Below are 18,222 nucleotides of genomic sequence, written 5' to 3'. Positions count from 1 at the left end.
AGGCACTTTTGATGGGAATATAAATTGACAAAACCGGTGGCACCACCCTTCAACATGGCCAAGAGGTGCCTCACTATACTTTACAGGACCTCAATCTAGTCCTCGTCTGACCTCAGCCCTCCCCATGGGGAGAGGATTAAATGGGCTTGAGAACACAAGCCCACCTAAAGCTCACACTCCTCCCTTTCTAGCTCATGCTTCAGATACTGAGGACCTTGCTGTTCTCTGTGCAAGAGGCCCAGGGTCATTTTCCAGGAACCACAGAGGCTTTCCCTGGTCCATTTTCCCAAGGGTGGACTGTGCTGCTGGTGGAGTGACTGACTGCAAGGGCACAGATGAAGTATAAACGTGAGAGCTGGTGTGTCCACACGCAAGCCCAAGAGGCCCTTTGCTGCATGGAATGAGCTGGTGATGGAAAGAGAAGAGGAGCTGGTCCATGGACTGTGGGCTGCTACTTCCAGCCTAGAAATGTTCCAGCCGTGGACTCCAAGGTGCCTGAGAATCCTAAATTTGAAACTGGTTTTACAGGTAATTAGGATGGTGTATTTGCCAAGGTGGAAGGATAGAATATACTTTATTGAACAGTCTGTAGCTTGATTTATATTTTTAAATATCTAGATGTATGGTATGCAGATCTCAATTTATACTGCTACTTTAGTCTCCTCTATCCAATTCCTCCCACCACTATGTGCATATTCTCTCCACCAACCCCTCCTCAAAGTTGCCTAAACTACTTGTTGCCAACAACCTGCACCCCTGCTGTGCATTATCTATATCAGCATCTTCCCCCACTTTCTTACTAGTCTCAGAGAAGAGTTGCCTTTTCTCCTGTTCAAGAATAATCCTTTCAACTTGCTTCATGATTTGACCTCTACTTTCTCCTCTGACGTCAATACCTGACGATAGTTAACCACTCTCCTCTCCACACTGTATTTTTAATCTTTCTCTCTTCCTATCTCCTTCATCTTAGTTGTAAAAATTCTCAAGTTTTGTCCCTTCTTCAAACATTCTTTGGTTCATTTATATCCTTCCCTCAACGGTCAAGAGTAGCAAAAGAATGGTTGCATTCACTATCTGCTCTTCATCTCTTTTTCACTTTTCTGTCTAATGCCATCTGGATGTTACCATCACCAATCTGAAAAGTCTCTAGAGTTTCTCCCAATCTTTTCAATTCTCTTCTCTTGACTTTCTCTTTTCCACTGCTGTTCATTTGCCTCAAACCATCACTTGCCATTCCCTTCATGAGTTCCTCTAAAGGTGGTGTTTCTGAGGACTGTCCACCTCCACGCTTGCTGACTGGACCAACGGCCCATCCTTGTAGTCTACACTACTTCTCTTGCTACCCTTCTAAAATTTATGTCCATGACATTTGGTGATTTAAGCCTGTCAGTGGGCAAGATGTGTGGGGTGGGGGCCACTGATTTCTCTTTGACTAGATATTTAAATTTAAATGACTTGCCCTGGTATTGATGACCCTCCTAGACCATGGTCTTTCTTAACTCTCCATCCTTATCTCTTTCAGCAGCAAATGCTTCCCTTTGAAACAGTTTGAGTTCCAGTGCTACAGAGCTCTTGGCCTACTTGTTCCGTGCTCTTTCTCTGTAGGAAAAACTAGAATTTCTCCTTTCTAAAACTGATTTATCTTTTATTTCAGAGGCCTACAATCTCTTTGCACAGCTGTTTCTATCATTCAGATGATTTGAATGGAAAATGTAGTGTGTCTGTGTGAGAAGTTGTGAGGTGGGAGTGGAGGATAGGTCAGGAAATGGAGATAGATAGGAACAAAATTTTAAACAGAATGATATAAAAGCATGGTTAACATGGCTGAATATTTTGTTATGGGATAAATGCATGTACACTGGAGAATATTTATAAACTACAAAGAAAACAACATTTCCCATAATCCCAGCACTCAGTATAATGGAGTGACTTATTTATTCATCCATTCAGTGAGCAGCTACCATGTGGCAGACATTATGCAGGATGCCGGGAACGTAACTGCAAACAAGGCAGACATGGTCCATGATTTGAAAGAGTGCCACCTAGAGAAGGGGTTGGCAAGCTATGGCCAATGGGCCAAATTCAACCTGCTGCCTATTTTGGTCAGCAAAGTTCTATTAGAACACAGCCATCCATTTAAACCTTTCTGTGGCTTTCACACTACAATGGCAGAATTGAGTAGTTGTGACAGAAACCAGATGGACCAAGCTAAAAATATTTACTATTTGGCTCTTTCCACAAAAAGTTTGCCAACCCCTGGTCTAAAGGAAATTGAAAACATAATTTTCTTTGCAGAGGGTTTTTTTGTGAGATTTATTTTTAGGTATTTAATTATTTTAAACTATTTTAAATTTCTTTCTCTAATTGTTGCATATATATAGAAATATATTTGATTTTTGTAGCCAATGAATTCTTAATTCACTCATTAATTTTAATAGTTTATCTGTTGACTCTTTTGTATATTCTATTTTATAATTTTCTGCAAATAATGATAATTTTATTTTTATCCTTTTAATCCTATACCTTTTATTTTTGATTTATTGCACTAGCTAAGACAATCAGTACACGTTAAACAGAAATGCTAATATAGCCAACACCCTGTCCCTGTCTTTTTCCTAATCTCAGGTAGAAAGCTTTATCAAACAGAACATTTTCATGGAAATAACCTTTATATAATCATGAACTATACATGCTTGCATGATATTCTAGCATATGCTTAGACCTTAGTTCACTTAATCTCCTATGGTTGGAATTTTCTATTCCTTCTGAGTCTGTGACAAGCTGGTCACCTTCCTATTCTCATTTCCAGAACTTGTATGTACAAGGGGCTGTTCTAGGTACTGTCTGGACTACAAAGCTAAATTAGCCCTGGAGAAGTGAATAATCTGGTTAGAAGACATTGACACACAGGGAAGTACAAGGGAAGTAGAAGGGACTGGCTTGGCTTAATGGAAACAGAAAGGAGCTGGGAGAGGTGAGATGAGCTTGGAGAAGCAAATAGTGACAGACCACCATGCAGGCCACGGGAAGGACTTTGGACTTTGTCATGAAAACAATGGAAAAGCAGAGGAGTGGGTAAAATAATTTACATTAAAAAAAAATTCCCCTGGATGGCTTCTTTTTAATCTTCAGGTCTCTAAGATGTCACTTCAGAACTATTGACTCACCTTTGAACTGATCAGCCGAATGTTACCAGTCATTCTCAGGTAGAGAGAGAAGAGGTTTACACAATGGATCACAGCAAAAATCTAATAATCTTTGCACCTCCATCCCACCCCATCCAACCCCATTACTCCACAACTTAAATCAGTGGCCCACATAGTGTCTTCTCAACAAAAAATTGAAAACCTCCATCTCCTTTCATCTCCACCCTCAATTCTTTCCCTCTGGGGTCCCTTTATCCTTTTTTATGCAGAAAAAATCTTGCCCTCTTGTAATTGAATTTTTTCACTGTCTTTTTTTTTTCTGGGTCGGGGAGAAGTGAAGAAGATAACAGGGAAGGGAGGACAGAGATGGTGTTGGAAAAGACAGAGAATGACTTTTGGTTGCTCAGTACTTTATTTTGATATTAAATTAATGCTTTTTGGCTTTATAGTTTACCTGAGAATTTTACAAAATATCTTAAAATATTCTCCCTCTCCCTCATAGAAGAAAAAAGTCATTTTTGACAATACCTTAAGGAAACCCAAGCAAGACTCCATTTCAGATTTACAAGCATGAACTTGAGAGCCTTTGTCCACTGCTCCTCTGTGTTCAGGAGGGTTCTGATGGAATAGTATTCACTGCCAGATGCAGGATCTTCCATTAGGCCATTCTTCACATTGATCCTGTAGGGCAGGCAGAGACCCGACTCACCCTTCTCGGCCTCTTCCTTGAACTGCTGCATACAGTCCAGGAATGCCATCATTGCATAGTCAAATTTATTATCCAAGAAAACACTCTGCCCCCCATAACAGAATAATGGCAGTTCAATGGAGTCATCTGTTAACGACCTCAGATAGGAGTGGTTTCCACAGGGGACAAGCCGGTACCTCTGAAACTCCAGTCCAATTTTATTGGACAGGGCAAGGAGTAGCAAAGCTGTCTGTCCCCAAGCAGCATTAATCTCATTCCAGCTCACAGGGACTGTGGGGAGGCAGCCCAACCTGAAGTTATTGATGACGCCCAAGGGGCCTTCTTGCCAGATATCAAATGTTATGCTGAAGACGTTGGTTTTCTGCAGCCACTCCAGTTGGGTCTGGGCATACCTTAGCCTGTTGTCCACACTTGTCAGCTCATCAAGCAGATCCAGTTCTTGCTGTTTAAGCTCACTGTAGACCCTCTGATTCTGCTTTTCCTGCTGGTCCAGTGCCTCCGTCTCCACCTGGGCTGCCCTGAGATCTTCTGTTGCTCTCTTACCATTCTTCTCTAGCTCCTCCAGCTCCTTGACCAGCCTGGCTTCCTCCAGCTCCAGGCCCGTCAGCTCCATCTGCAGCATGTCCTTCGCAAACTCACTCATCAGCTTCCCGGTCTCCAAAGAGCCTCTGTAGTTCTGATTATCATGTTCTGTGATAGTGAGTTGGGTATCCAGCTGCTCTAAAAGAGTGCTGGTACATTCCTCACACAGGGGATGATCTACCTCTTTTGTGCCAGTGAGGATGTCAAAAATGTCCCCAGCAACCTTCTGGATGCTGCTGAGGGATCCCATGGGGACAAACTCCCCAAGCAAGGTGAAGTTGTTGGAACTTTCCCTGGAAGTCAAGCCTTCATCCGGTCTGCAAGAAGCACCATCCTGTTGCTTTTCAATATCTGTCTCCTCCCTGGAGGTACGGCCTACCCCCTCTCCTGCTGGCTGCCCCTGAGCTGAGGTGAGCATTGAAACTGCAAATCGTTGGGTGGTGCTGAGGCCCAGGATCTCCGTGGACTGGTAAGGTTTCAGGGGCTGGCTGCAGCACTGGCAGATGAAGCGGATGGAGGACATGGTGGAGGTTTTGATGTTCTGACTTGATTCTAAGTTTCCTCTGACTTCTTGTTTACTGATCTTTTTATACCTTCTTAAGCATCTTCCAAGAGAGTGAGTCTTTTAAAATGCGTATCTGATCTTGGGCACTTTCCTGCCTAAAATCTTACAATGTTACCCTCCTTAGACCTCCTTTAGCTCTTTATAGACAAGTGATGCTTTCTAAAAGGAAAATCTGATCATTGCACTTTCCTCCTTTAACATTTTCAAGGCACGCCTTAAGAGAAATCTTTGTAAAGCTAAAATCTGATCACAGCACTCCCTCCTTAGAATGTTTTAATACCCTTATCATATCCTTATGATAAAGTCCAGTCATCTTAACTTAACACCCAAGGTCCCTGCCCATCTTTCCAGCTTCTTCCCTCACCATTTCCTGCCATCTAATTGGAATGCTATTCCTTCCCCTCTTTGCCTTGCTAATTCCTACTCATCTTTTAGGTCTGTTTTAGATGCCATTTCTTCCTGGAAGCCTTTCTCGACTTCCAAATTGAGGCTATCTGCTCTGTTGACACCCTCAACATCCTTTATCACACAGTAATATGTCTGCACATGGTATACCTGGAAAAGATATTTGTTTATATTAATGAATCAAAATAAAGTACTTGGAGGTATATATTTTACCACCATCAACTCAGCCTGAGGCTAACATATGCAACTTCATAATTCACAAGATTAATCTCAAGATACATTTGCATAACATAAAAAAGCAAACAAAAATCTTTGTTGGCTTCCTTCAGTCAATCACCAGTTAAGCACATATGTTGACCAGGGACACTTGCTCTGAAACAAAATTCTTATGACTTTCTAACCTGCAGTTATTGAACCTGGCAAAGTAGAGCAAAAAATAAACACATACAGAATGTCCCAATACCTCATCCTAACCAGGTGAGCACAGTAAGGGGCTGAAAGCCACAGGGCCTCTCTCCCCCAAGGCCAGCAGAAGGCAGCATGAAGGCAGGGAGGCTGTTTCCAGCCACAGCCACCACCCTGGCAGAGGGTGGCTCAGAGGGCTGGAGGAAGGCAGGAAAGCCAAGGCTGAGCTTCACTGGGGAATGACCCAGGACTCTACATGTTTAAGCACATCAGACAACTGCATGCTGAGAAACATTGCTCTACTGAGATAACACATTTTCCGTGGGCTATCCCTCTGCCTGCAGTCTTGAAATTCCATTTAAACTATGCCACTGTCATGGCTGAATGGATAATTTACACCTGTTCATCACTTAACCTTTTGTAAGAGCTCCCATAGTGTCTTATCTGATCCTCAGAAACTCTGGGAGGTAGGAAAGTCACTTTCGACAATACCTTAAGGAGACCTAAGCAAGACTCTACTTCAAATTCAGAGGCATGAATTTGAGTGCCTTTTTCTTATGCTAAGGAAACTAAGGTGCCTAAGGTGCAGAGAGTTTAAACAGCTGATCAAGGAGTCCCTGCAGCCTTTGTGACCTCTAGAAGTTGACTATCCTTCCCCAGGAGATTTAACATTCCCCAGAACCTGTCAAGTGGGCCAAAGATGAAAGGCAATCCCACAAATAACTAGGAGATGTATCAACATTTCAAAATGCTAAAATGAATAATCCATTGTGTGCTATGACTTTAACAGTAAGGATCCCAGTGCTGCAAAAGGATGCACGATCAACCTGAGACACAAACCATAGGATAAGGATTAGAGAGAATCCACCACCCATTTTCCCTTTCTCACCCTGACATTTCTTCCAGGTGAAAAAGCAGAATAAGGTTGGATCCGCTTTAAACATTGTGGTCAATTTTGGGTCCTGATTCATCCCTGAGTGCAGAATGGCAGAATTAATTCACCAGTAATGGCTAAGCCTCATTTTTAAAAAATTTATTTTTAATACAGTTTTATTGAGATACATTCACATACCCTACAATCACCCACAGTGTACAATCAGTTGTTCACAGTACCATCATATATTTGTGCATTCATCACAAGAATCAATTTTTGAACATTTTTTCCAAAAAAAGTAAATAATAATAAATAATAATAAAAATTGAAGTAAAAAAGAACACCTAAAACATTCCATCCCTCCCATCCCATCCTATTTTTCATTTAGTTTTTGTCCCCAGTTTTCCACTCATCTGTTCATACACTGGATAGAGGGAGTGTGAGCCACAGGGTTTTCACAATCACACAGTCGTACCATGTATGCTACACAGGTATGCAATCAATTTCAATAATCAAGGCTATTGGGTTGCAATTTGACAGTTTCAGGTATTTCCTCATAGCTATTCCAATACACTAAAAACTAAAAAGGGGTATCTATATAGGGCATAGGAATAACCTTCAGAGTGGCCTCTTGACTCCATTTGAACTCTCTCAGCCACTGAGACTTTATTTTGTTTCAATTCTCTTCCCCTTTTGATGAAGAAGGCTTTCTCAATCCCACAATGTGGGACCAGACTCATCCCCGAGAGTCATGCCCCATGTTGCCAGGAAGATATACACCCCTGGGAGTCATGTCCCACGTAGGGAGGAGGGCAGTGCGTTCGTCTGCTACATGGGCTAAGCCTCATTTTAATTACCCCTGCATTAAAATCAAACAAATATCCTCACCACTCTTTGACTTTGAAACAGCCCAAATGATCTAAGGGGGCATAGCAGTGAAGGGGGGTGGGGCTTGTTTCAGATTCCAGTTTATCTATTAACTGAATAATGCCTCCGGGATGATCCAAAATCAATCTGCAGAGCACTCCCTTAATGAAGGAACCACCTTTTGCTGATGGGAATAGGTGGAGCTGAAGTGTTGTTCAGAGTCAGAAAGGAAATCTAGAGATTTTCCTTCCAATTCCTTCCTCCTCGTTTCAGGATCTCATTTCAGAAGGGTTGAGAAGTGTCAGAGTGAGAACTCTGTGACTTGGAGTGTGTTTGGGGCAGGGTTTTGTAGCCTGCTGTACCCCCAACACCTGGATGAATTATCTTGACCCCACTCCACTTTCCAAACTTTGTTGCATTTCCCCAGGCTCTTTTGCAGCAAAGCTCCTGGAAAGATTTGTCTCTACTTGCTGTCACCAATTCCCCTCCTCCCATTCTTTCTTAAACCCACCCTAATCCAATTTTATTCTCACCATTCCACAGAAACTGCTTTTATCAAGGTCACAAAAGATATCCATGTTGCCAAATTTAATCTCAGTGAAATAGCAAGCAAGGTCTTTGGTTAAAAATGATGATGGGAAAGATGCTGGGGGTTTGAAGAGAGAAAAGAGTGTATGAAGCAGACATCTGGAAGACAGAGTGAGTAGAACAGAGGGGTGGTGTGATTGCAGCTGTTTTATTTTTTTTTTTTTCTTATTTTTTTTAACTTCATTTTATTGAGATATATTCACATACCACGCAGTCATACAAAACAAATCGTACTTTCTATTGTTTACAGTACCATTACATAGTGGTACATTCATCACCCAAATCAATCCCTGACACCTTCATTAGCACACACACAAAAATAACAAGAATAATAATTAGAGTGAAAAAGAGCAATTGAAGTAAAAAAGAACACTGGGTACCTTTGTCTGTTTGTTTCCTTCCCCTATTTTTCTACTCATCCATCCCTAAACTAGACAAGGTGGAGTGTGGTCCTTATGGCTTTCCCAATCCCATTGTCACCCCTCATAAGCTACATTTTTATACAACTGTCTTCGAGATTCATGGGTTCTGGGTTGTAGTTTGATAGTTTCAGGTATCCACCACCAGCTACCCCAATTCTTTAGAACCTAAAAAGAGTTGTCTAAAGTGTGCATAAGAGTGCCCACCAGAGTGACCTCTCGGCTCCTTTTGGAATCTCTCGATTGCAGCTGTTTTAAAGGCCTGAGACCTGCTGTCATGAGTTTAAAGTGTCTGCACACAGGTCTCCAGCCACTGCCACCTGGATGAGTGTTGGCTAGCAAGTCAGACAAAACCAGGGGGACAAGGGAGGAGAGGGTGCAAGTAAGGGAATGATAGGGAGACTGATTTTGGAATGGATGTTGGAGGGGAAAGATGAGTGTAGGGGCTTGGAGGCAGTGAAGAAGTAATGGAGTCAATGTGCTTCGGTTCCCATGCAGGTGAAGGAGTGTTGGACTCAGGGCATCAGGATACTAAATGGGGAAATATAGGAAAAGGGAGACAGAAAGGGTTGCATGGAACAGACATAATGGAGGGCTTGCTCCTGTCCGTCTATCATCCTGCTTTAGTCTCCCCATCCTAAAACAAACACCTTCCTTTGGCTCTTCCACATGCGTAGTGCAGTATTGTGGGCTCTAGACTTGCTTACTTAACAGGCTACATAGCCCTCTTGGCTACTTGGATTGTTCATTTCATAATGAATAAAACATGAGCCATTTTAAAGGATCTCTTTGATGGTTAGAGAAGCTGGTGTTTAGAAGCTCAATCAACATTCGTCTCCTCATACTAACAGCCTCCTGCCTGGCTAACACATGGCTCACTCCTTCCTGTGCTCCTTGAAACTTCTTAAAAGGGGAGCCTCTACTCACTATTTCCAAATCCTCGTTAGAGTCTCGTTAAATCTTTGCAATCTGGCATCTCGTCCCAACAAGGAACACCTTTTCAGTTTTCTTCTTAATTGACTTTTCATTCTTTAACATTTGAAACAATTCCCTTCCTCTCCTTACTTAAAAGCAGAGGGAAAAAAAAAATCTTCACTTGGATTCCAGAGGATTGCTGCTTCTGATTCTCTTGGATTTCTGCCTTTCCTTTTCAACCCCTTTGGCTCTTCCTCCTTGCTGGGCTGTAATCTCCTTTAGTTTGCCAAGAAACTCCACATTTAAAAAAGCAAAAAACTTTTTTTGATATGGACAACTGACTTCTTCTGAAGCTTACAAAGTGTGAATGAAAGCTTCCTTTAAAAACCCAAGGCTCAGACTGATTCTATGCCAGTTAAGTCCTGAAACCCAGAGGCACCAGTCTTTTCAAGAACATCAACCAGCTGCATCCCCTTCCCCATAATGTCAACACCCCTTTTCAATGTGAACAAGTTAGGGTGGTCACTGCACAGATATCCCTGAAGATTGAAACAGTGATTAAATGGGAAAGAGGGGTAGCAACAGACAAGATAGGATTTAAGAAAGGATTATGAATACTGAATCTTTATGTAGATATTGTTTTTAGTCTCTAGTGTATTAGAACAGCTGGAAGAAAATAACTGAAATTGTGGAACTGTAACCCATACCATACTTTGAAATTTACTTTTTAACCAACTTGTTAAACCATACTTCAAAAGTTATCACTTTTCTGTATGTATGGTCATTTCACAATAAAAAAATGATTAAATAAAAAAAGAACCTGATGCTGTTGAAGTGATTAAAGTGAGAAATTTTATGTTGTGTATAGGTCACTACAATAAAAATAAAATTAGAAAAAAAAAACAAAAACAGAACTGTATAACGCAGTGAACCCTAATGTAAACTAAGGAATTTAGCTAATAATGTAACTATAATAATATTGGTTCATCAGTTGTAACAAATGTACTGCACTAATGCAAAATGTTGATAATAGGGAAAACTGCAGCAGTGGGGGTGGTGCAGGGGGTACATGGGAACTCTGTACTTTTGGCATGATTTTTCGGTAAACTTAACAACTGCTTTAAAAAATAAAAATAAATTAAAAAAAAACAAAAATAAAAATCAAGATTGCACTGGCTTATGGACCATAGACTGTTCCCTGTTTCACAGAGGCCAGTATGGGAGATGTGAGATGTCTAAGGAAGGAATTCTGCTGTTGCAGATGCCAGAAACCGCCAAGCCCAGATACGACTTGCACAAGATGGGAAGGCAGTGCTCATAATTACAGGGAGCTCTGCTTTATGGTTCTCATTTAAACAAACAAACAAAAAAAATTCAAGCTTTATTTCATTTTATTTTTATTTCAGTTTAACCAGGTGTCCTTTCAGATTCTCCTTGCCAGCAAGATTCCAGATGTGTTCATTGAATCAAGGCAGAATGAGAATATTTTCTTCAAGAATCAAACCATCAAAGAGCCAAGATTCTGGCTTTCTGTCCCAGTTTAGCTACTAATTAGGAAGTCACTTCAGCTCACAATCTGCTTAGTTAACCTCTGTGACATGTGTTTAATGTTAGCATTTAAAAGTTGCTCACAATAGTTACTAAGCAACTGTGGGCAAGACCAGGTATACTGAGCCTCCTAAGGGTTTGGGACAGTATCCGACCTAAAATCAATTTTCAAAAAATGTTTGATAAATTCCACATGCTGTTACTAACATGCAGAAGTACTCAGCTTAAAGGGCCAGAACTCTAACCTCCCCTCACTCCCTACCACACGAGCACTCATTTCTGCCTATACCATGCCACATAAAGTATAAATTTACAACAGAGCTAACTCGAGGGAATTATGCACATAAGATAAATATTCTGTATTTGTAAAAGGCTTCACAGCATTCCCCCAAATGGATCCTTGGCTAATGTGTGTTACAGATCATTAATTATTTATAATGAATATTAAATATTAGGAGTCAATGCCAGTTGAAGGTCGGAATCTTCTATCAAGCCAATCTAACTGCGAAGGTTGACATCTCCTCACCTATGTGCCTGGACATATACCCACTGATCTCATAGGATGGCAAATGTTGACATATCTACCCCTTTGCCGGACTGTGCACCTCTTGAGGATGATGTTAAAATGCATCTTGTGTCCTCAGCATCCATTTTATTCTCTCTATATTTTTCTTTTTCCTATTGGATGGCTTCTAGTTACCATGAGACCACTAAAATAATCCAGTAGAGGGGGCAACTCACTCCACTAAACTATATGGATAATTCCTTTTTTTCAGAGAATTGCATGCTAATGATAATTATTTAGTAATTAGATCTAGGAGTCAAGTTTTATTATCTGTTCTGGATTGTACTGTAATTCCTTGTCACAGGAATGTCATTTGAGATTCCTAATGATGACATATCCATTTCCTCACAAGGAGACTGTGAGGATTATATGTTCCCCAAGCCCTTAGCTGTTTGAGCATAGAAAGCTTCATCATCAATATTTACACTAAGACCTTTGTTCTTATCATCCTCGTAATCAATAATAGGAAGAGGAAAGTCCCTGGGAGGCAGCTCATCTTAATGTCTAATGTCCTAAAATCACCTGTGTCAATGTGGTTAATGCTGACTCTTCCAGTTTGCTAATGCTGCTGCCGGAATGCAAAATACCAGAAACAGATTGGCTTTTATAAAGGGGGTTTATTTGGTTACAGAGTTGCAGTCTTAAGGCCGTAAAGTGTCCAAGGTAAGACATCAACACAGGGTACCTTCACTAAAGGATGACTGATGGCGTCCAAAAACCTCTGTTAGCTGGGAAGGCACATGGCTGGCGTCTGTTCTGGAGTTCTGGTTTCAAATTGGCTTTCTCACAGAACATTTCTCTCTAGGCTGCAGCTTCTCTCCAAAATGTCACTCTCCGTTGCTCTTGGGGCATTTGTCCTCTCTTAGCTTCTCCAGAGCAAAAGTCTGCTTTCAAAGGCCATCTCCAAAATGTCTCTGTAAACTGCAGCTCCTCTCTCTGCTGCTGTGCATTCTTCAAAGTGTCCTTCTTGGCTGTAGCAAGCTCTCTCTGTCTGGACTTATATAGTGCTCTAGTAAACTAATAAAGGCCCACGCTGAATGGGTGGGGCCATGCCTCCATGGGCACTATCCAATCAGTTATCACCTACAGTTGGGTGGGGCACATCTCCATGGAAACGCTCAAAGTCTGCCCACACAAGATTGCACCAAAGATAATGGCATTTTGGGGGACATAATACATTCAAACTGGCACACCGACAGACAGGACTGTATTTATACTTGAGGCTGAACTCGTTGTAGCCCTACTGCTGACCACTCCTGGACAGTCCACCCACTGCCTCAAGATACTCCTTTTACACAGTCTCTCTTTCAAGCCATGGGCCCCCTTTAATCTCTGCAAGACTGGATTAGCACAACTGCCCTCTTCATTCTGGTTAGGCATTTGATGGTCTGCTGATTTCTTCCCTGTTGTGGTGTAGTGGTAAAAGCTCTTGACTGTGGTTCAGGAGACTAATTTTGCTCATCATTAGCTATAGGATAGTTACTCTCTGTAGGTCTCAGTTTTTCATTTGTAAAATAAGGGACTTGGAACAAGTGATATTCAAGATCTTCTCATCTTTGATTGTTATTACCTTTCCTGCCCTTTTAGGCAGGGTCATCATCTACTCTTTAGGTCCCACCCCATCCCCTTTTCTTACCCCCTTATATTTGAGAAATGTATAACCTTCATTAAAATGCACAGACTAACCTCCAAGACACCATGCGATGTGACTGTGGACTATTTGGCTTACTTGCACTAAGCATTCGCATTTTATATTCTTGTACAGTGACAAAAAAAGTTGGCAATTGAAGTCATATTCTGGTATACAATGAGTCTAGCAAATACAGACCAGAAGGGACCAGAATGGTGGGAAGCAATGTGGTCCCAGGGCTTACTGGAGTTATGGTAAAGGTGAAAGTGAGGGGACGCCAACAGGTGTCAGTTTGCAAAGTCAGGTGAGGTATTGCAAAGGAAAATGAGGCAACTGGTCAGGGAGAGAAAGTGAGGAATGGATCTGGACATAGTGAGGAAGCTGAGTGAAGCATAACAGTTAAGGGCAACACGAGTGTGATAAGGTAAAGTGTGGGAGCCACTGTGGGGGCTGGCAGCTGGTTTGATATTCAAAGTTCGGGTTGGCAACAGAGTTGGCTTATTGCATTCATCCTTTATTTATTGAATCCTATTGGGGAGAGGATGGAGGCTGACATTTGTTGAGCATCTAATGCGTTTCAGATTTAGTGTGGTGACTGAGTTGTTTTATTGTTAAGCAAATAATCATCCTTTCTTCCTCTCTGCATGGAGACTTATTTTGGGCAAGGGATTGTGGGCTGAAGTATCTGCATGCTAGTTCCAAATCCAAATCTCTGTGCTCCTGCCCTCAACCATGGAAGCAGAATACCCCATATAGGAGCTGCTCTTTCAACCTTGGTCCCAAAAGGGAAACAGACCCATAGCACAGCTCAGCCCTGCCACAGCTACCTGGCAGAAATGTGAGTGAGAAATAAATGTTTGCAGTTGTAAGCTACTAAATTTGAGGGTTATTATCACAGTAAAAACTAACACAAAGTTAGTTACCTTATATAAATTTTCTCATTTTAAGCCTTCTGAAATAGGCAACCAAATCTCAGAAGTGAAAATCAGGATTACTCTGGTACTGGGTTTAGACCCAGGTATATTGACAGCAAAAGCCATGATTTCCATTAAGGTATAATGACCCTCAGTCCTTTCCATTAAAACAAAAAGATTCCAATCTATTTTAAGTCCAGTTGACTTAAAATAGAATGGAGTTGTGGTCTTAGTGAACACTAGCTGAATATTACTTCCGTAGCCCTAGGACAAAACCACGCATGTCTGGACCCTCTGTCCCTCCAACTAATATGAGTCCTAAGTCAACAGGGCAACCTCAGTTCCCTCCAGGATGCAAATGGCCTGCTGCTAAGCCTATTGTCTCCCTTCTCCCCAACCACTGTGCATGCTCAGTGTAGTTAGGAAATAGACCAGGATTCCAGAAGAAGATCAGGCTGCTTTTCATACCTCTAGGGATAGTAAGAACAAGTATGAGCCTGTCTCACAGCTCCCACACTCCTTTGCCAGAAAGCTCTGGCTCCTCTCCTTTCATGAGTCAACCTTGCAGGTGTTTGCATGTGACCCTCAGGGATGAAACATGAAGCTTTGGCATGGAGGATTCTAGGGTTTACTAATCTCTTAATACCAGAAAGTAGGGAAAGGAAAAACATCTAACATGGGATGGAAAGTTAGTTTGGAAATTAGCTTGCAACGGTCAACAGGCCTTCATGAAGTCAGCCACAGATGGTATTTCAAATCACTTTTTCTAGGATCCTGAATAATTTTTTGTTTTCCGCATCTACTGCATTCAAGGTCAGTCTGGCCCTGAGGACAGTAGAACTTGGATAGCCCTGTGGCCTAGCAGGAAACTCTATTTTAGTGTCTTTAGGGTTGGAAGGAAGGTTCAGCAATGGCTTCTCCCAAGGCCCTCCTATTCTTGGGAATTTACACAGCCTGACCCCAGTCATACAGCACTGGTAGAGTCTCTCTCAGTTATGCATGTGTTCGTCTCTCTAGAACACAATGAGTTCTTGAGCCCACCCCTTACTTTTCCTGGAAGTTTCTTCTATCAGAGTTGCCTCCTTCTCACCTTCAGTCCTCAGCATAAACTTTACCTCCTCAAACAGGCCTTAACTGGCCATTCTGATTAGATATTCTCTGTTATAGCACCTTTACCACACTTTACCATCTGTGGTTGTTTAGTTAGCTTTTGTTTAAAGGCTGATCTGTCTTTCCCATTAGATGCATGCTTTTTCAAGTAAGGAACTGCATCCGTCTTGTTCATTGTTGAAGCCCTTAGCCCTGTCACCTTATGAACTTAATAATAAATGACTTGAATGACTGAATAAGTGAAAGATGGAATGGATGAGTGCATCTTTGCATCAGCTGAAAGGTAAGTATATTTTTCTATTAACTGCTGAATTCAAATAGTCTTTTCTTTAGAAATGTCACCTTAATTTTATCATATAAGTAATTATGAAGACCTCTTACTGCAGAAGATTCAAGGACTTCTAAGGAAATGGAAGGCAAAGTGACAGACCCCTCTTCCTTGCCCTCCTGCTCTCACTCCCCCCTCTCAAAGGTAACCACTTGCAACAGTTTTGTTCTCTTTTCTCTAATATTTTCCTTTCTATGTATTATACATCTGTGTGTATATGCTATGCATTGACATCTCTATGTGTGCATAAAGGCATTCTTTTATGTAAATGATTTTTTTTTCTTTAATGTTTGGGATCTTCCCATGGCCTCCTTAGTGCTTATTACAGATGAACCAGTTCCCTGTGGATGGAAAACTAATATATGGTAACTAATCATTTATGGCCTGTCCCTTTTTGGTCTTTTGAAGTTAGGTCTTGCTTTCATTCTAAAGCAAAATTTACCAAGATTGACTGGTTCACTCAATAATGGGCAATGTAAGCTGGCTTGAACAAGATAATTTTACTGTATAAATAATTAATTTGTAATTTCCTTTCATCAGAAATTACTCTAGGGATTGATAATTCAATAATTTAGCCATGCGTCTAATACTTACTATAAAGGAAATTCATATTAAGTGAAAACTTTCTTAATGGTCCTATATCCTGTAGCTCATAAAATGCAATGGCCACTAGTTACCGGGTTTGGATCATCAGTCTCTCTAGCCAATGTTGACACAGGTGGAGTTGAGTTAGAACAGTGGGAGATCTAGTAATTGTAAGAAACTTTTTTTTAAATGCAGTTTTATTGAGATATAGTCACACACCATTAATCCACCCAAAGTATACAATCCATGGTTTGAATTATATTCACAGAGTTATATATTCATCACCATAATCAATTTTAAAACATTTTCATTACTCAAAAAAGAAAAACCCCATACCCTTTATACCTCTTTATTATTGACACTTACCATCGGTGTGGTACTTTTTTACAACCGATGAAAGAATATTAAAATATTACTGTTAAGTATAGTCCATAGTTTGCATTCGGTGTTTTCTTTCCCACATACCACCCTATTGTTAACACCTTGTAATAATGATGTACATTTTTTTATTCTGAAATATAACATATATGCAGAAAAGTGATAACTCTCAAAGTACAGTTTACTGTTTTTATTTCACAAAAGAACATTCTTAATATTTGTTCTATTAACCCCAGTCATCATCCACAACAAGTTTCACTATGTTACACAGTCCCATGTTTTATTCTCTAACTTTCCTTATAGTGACATACATGACCCTAAACTTCCCCTTTCAACCACAATCACACACATAATTCAGTGCTGTTAATTACATTCACAATAACATGCTACCATCACCTCTATCCATCCCTATACATTTACAATCAACCTAATTAAAAATTCTGCACAATTAAGTATCAACTCCCCAAATCTACCATCATTCTATCTCCTGGTAACCTATATTCTAGATTTTAACTCTGAGTTTTCTTATTGTAATTAGATCATATTTGTGAGATCATACAATATCTGTCCTTTGGTGTCTGGCTTATTTCACTCAACTTGATGTCCTCAAGGTTCATCCATGTTGACACATCCATCACAACTTTGTTCCTTCTCACAGTTGAACAACATTCCATTGTATGTATATACCACGTTTTGCTTATCTATTCATTGGTTGATCAACACTTGAGTTGCCTTCATCTTTTGGCAATTGTGAATAATGCCACCGTGAACATCAGTGTGCAAATGTCTTTTCACATCCCTCCTTTCACTTCTTCTGGTTACATTCCTGGTAGTGGGATTGACAGATCATATAGCATTTCTACACTTAGGTTCCTGAGGAACCGTCACACTACCCTCATAGCAGCTGCACCATTCCACATGCCCACTCACAGTGAATGGGTGTTTCTTTTTCTCCACATCCTCTCCAACACTTGTAGTTCTCTGTTTTTTTAATAGTGGCCATTCTAATAGATATGAAATGATATATCATTGTGGTTTTGATTTGCATTTCCCTAATAACTAGCTAGTGATATTGAGCATCTTCTTTGCACATGCTTTTTAGCCATTTGTATTTCCTCTTTGGAAAAATGTCTGTTCAAGCCTTTTGCCCATTTTTTAATTGGTTTGCTTTTCTTTACATTGTTGAGCTATAGGATTTTTCTTTTTACATATTCTGGACATTACACCCTTATCAGATATGTGGTTTCCAAATATTTTCTCCCACTGAGTAGGCTGCCTTATCACTTTCTGTACAAAGTCCTTTGAAGCACAAAGTATTTAATTTTAGAAGGTCCCATTTATCTATTTTTTTCTTTCATTGCTTGTGCTTTGGATGTAAAGTCTAAGAAATCATTGCCTACCGTAAGATCTTGAAGATGCTTCCCTACATTCTCTTCTAGTAGTTCTATGGTCCTGGCTCTTAAATTTAGGTCTTTGATCCATTCTGAACAAATTTTGTATAAGATGTGATACAGGGGTCCTCCCCCACACCATTTGTTGAAAAGACTGTCCTGTCCCATTTGAGTGACTTGGCAGCCTTGTCAAAAATCAACTGACCCTAGATGTGAGGGTCTATTTCTGAGCTCTCAATTTAATTCCATTGGTCAATATATCTGTTTTCATGTTGGTAGCTTGCTGTTTTGACCACGA

At 40.7% G+C, this 18,222-nt stretch overlaps 1 protein-coding gene across 1 annotated transcript; it reads right to left on the bottom strand.

The window, feature by feature from the left end:
- Positions 1-3,658: 3,658 nt before the first annotated feature.
- On the bottom strand, positions 3,659-4,960 carry BECN2 (beclin 2). Its single transcript, XM_037805714.1, has one exon. The coding sequence runs from the start codon at positions 4,958-4,960 to the stop codon at positions 3,659-3,661; it is 1,302 nt and encodes a 433-aa protein (XP_037661642.1).
- Between the last annotated feature and the right edge of the window lie 13,262 nt (positions 4,961-18,222).

The sequence above is a fragment of the Choloepus didactylus genome, chromosome 2, assembly GCF_015220235.1.
Source record: "Choloepus didactylus isolate mChoDid1 chromosome 2, mChoDid1.pri, whole genome shotgun sequence".
In the NCBI taxonomy this organism is placed as follows: Eukaryota; Metazoa; Chordata; class Mammalia; order Pilosa; family Megalonychidae; genus Choloepus; species Choloepus didactylus.
Note: the sequence above shows the minus strand (reverse complement) of the source record. Positions and strands in the feature narration are given on the sequence as shown.

Bases quoted from the DNA above. Each gene is read 5' to 3' on its own strand.
- BECN2 (XM_037805714.1), bottom strand. From the start codon at position 4,960: ATGTCCTCCATCCGCTTCATCTGCCAGTGCTGCAGCCAGCCCCTGAAA.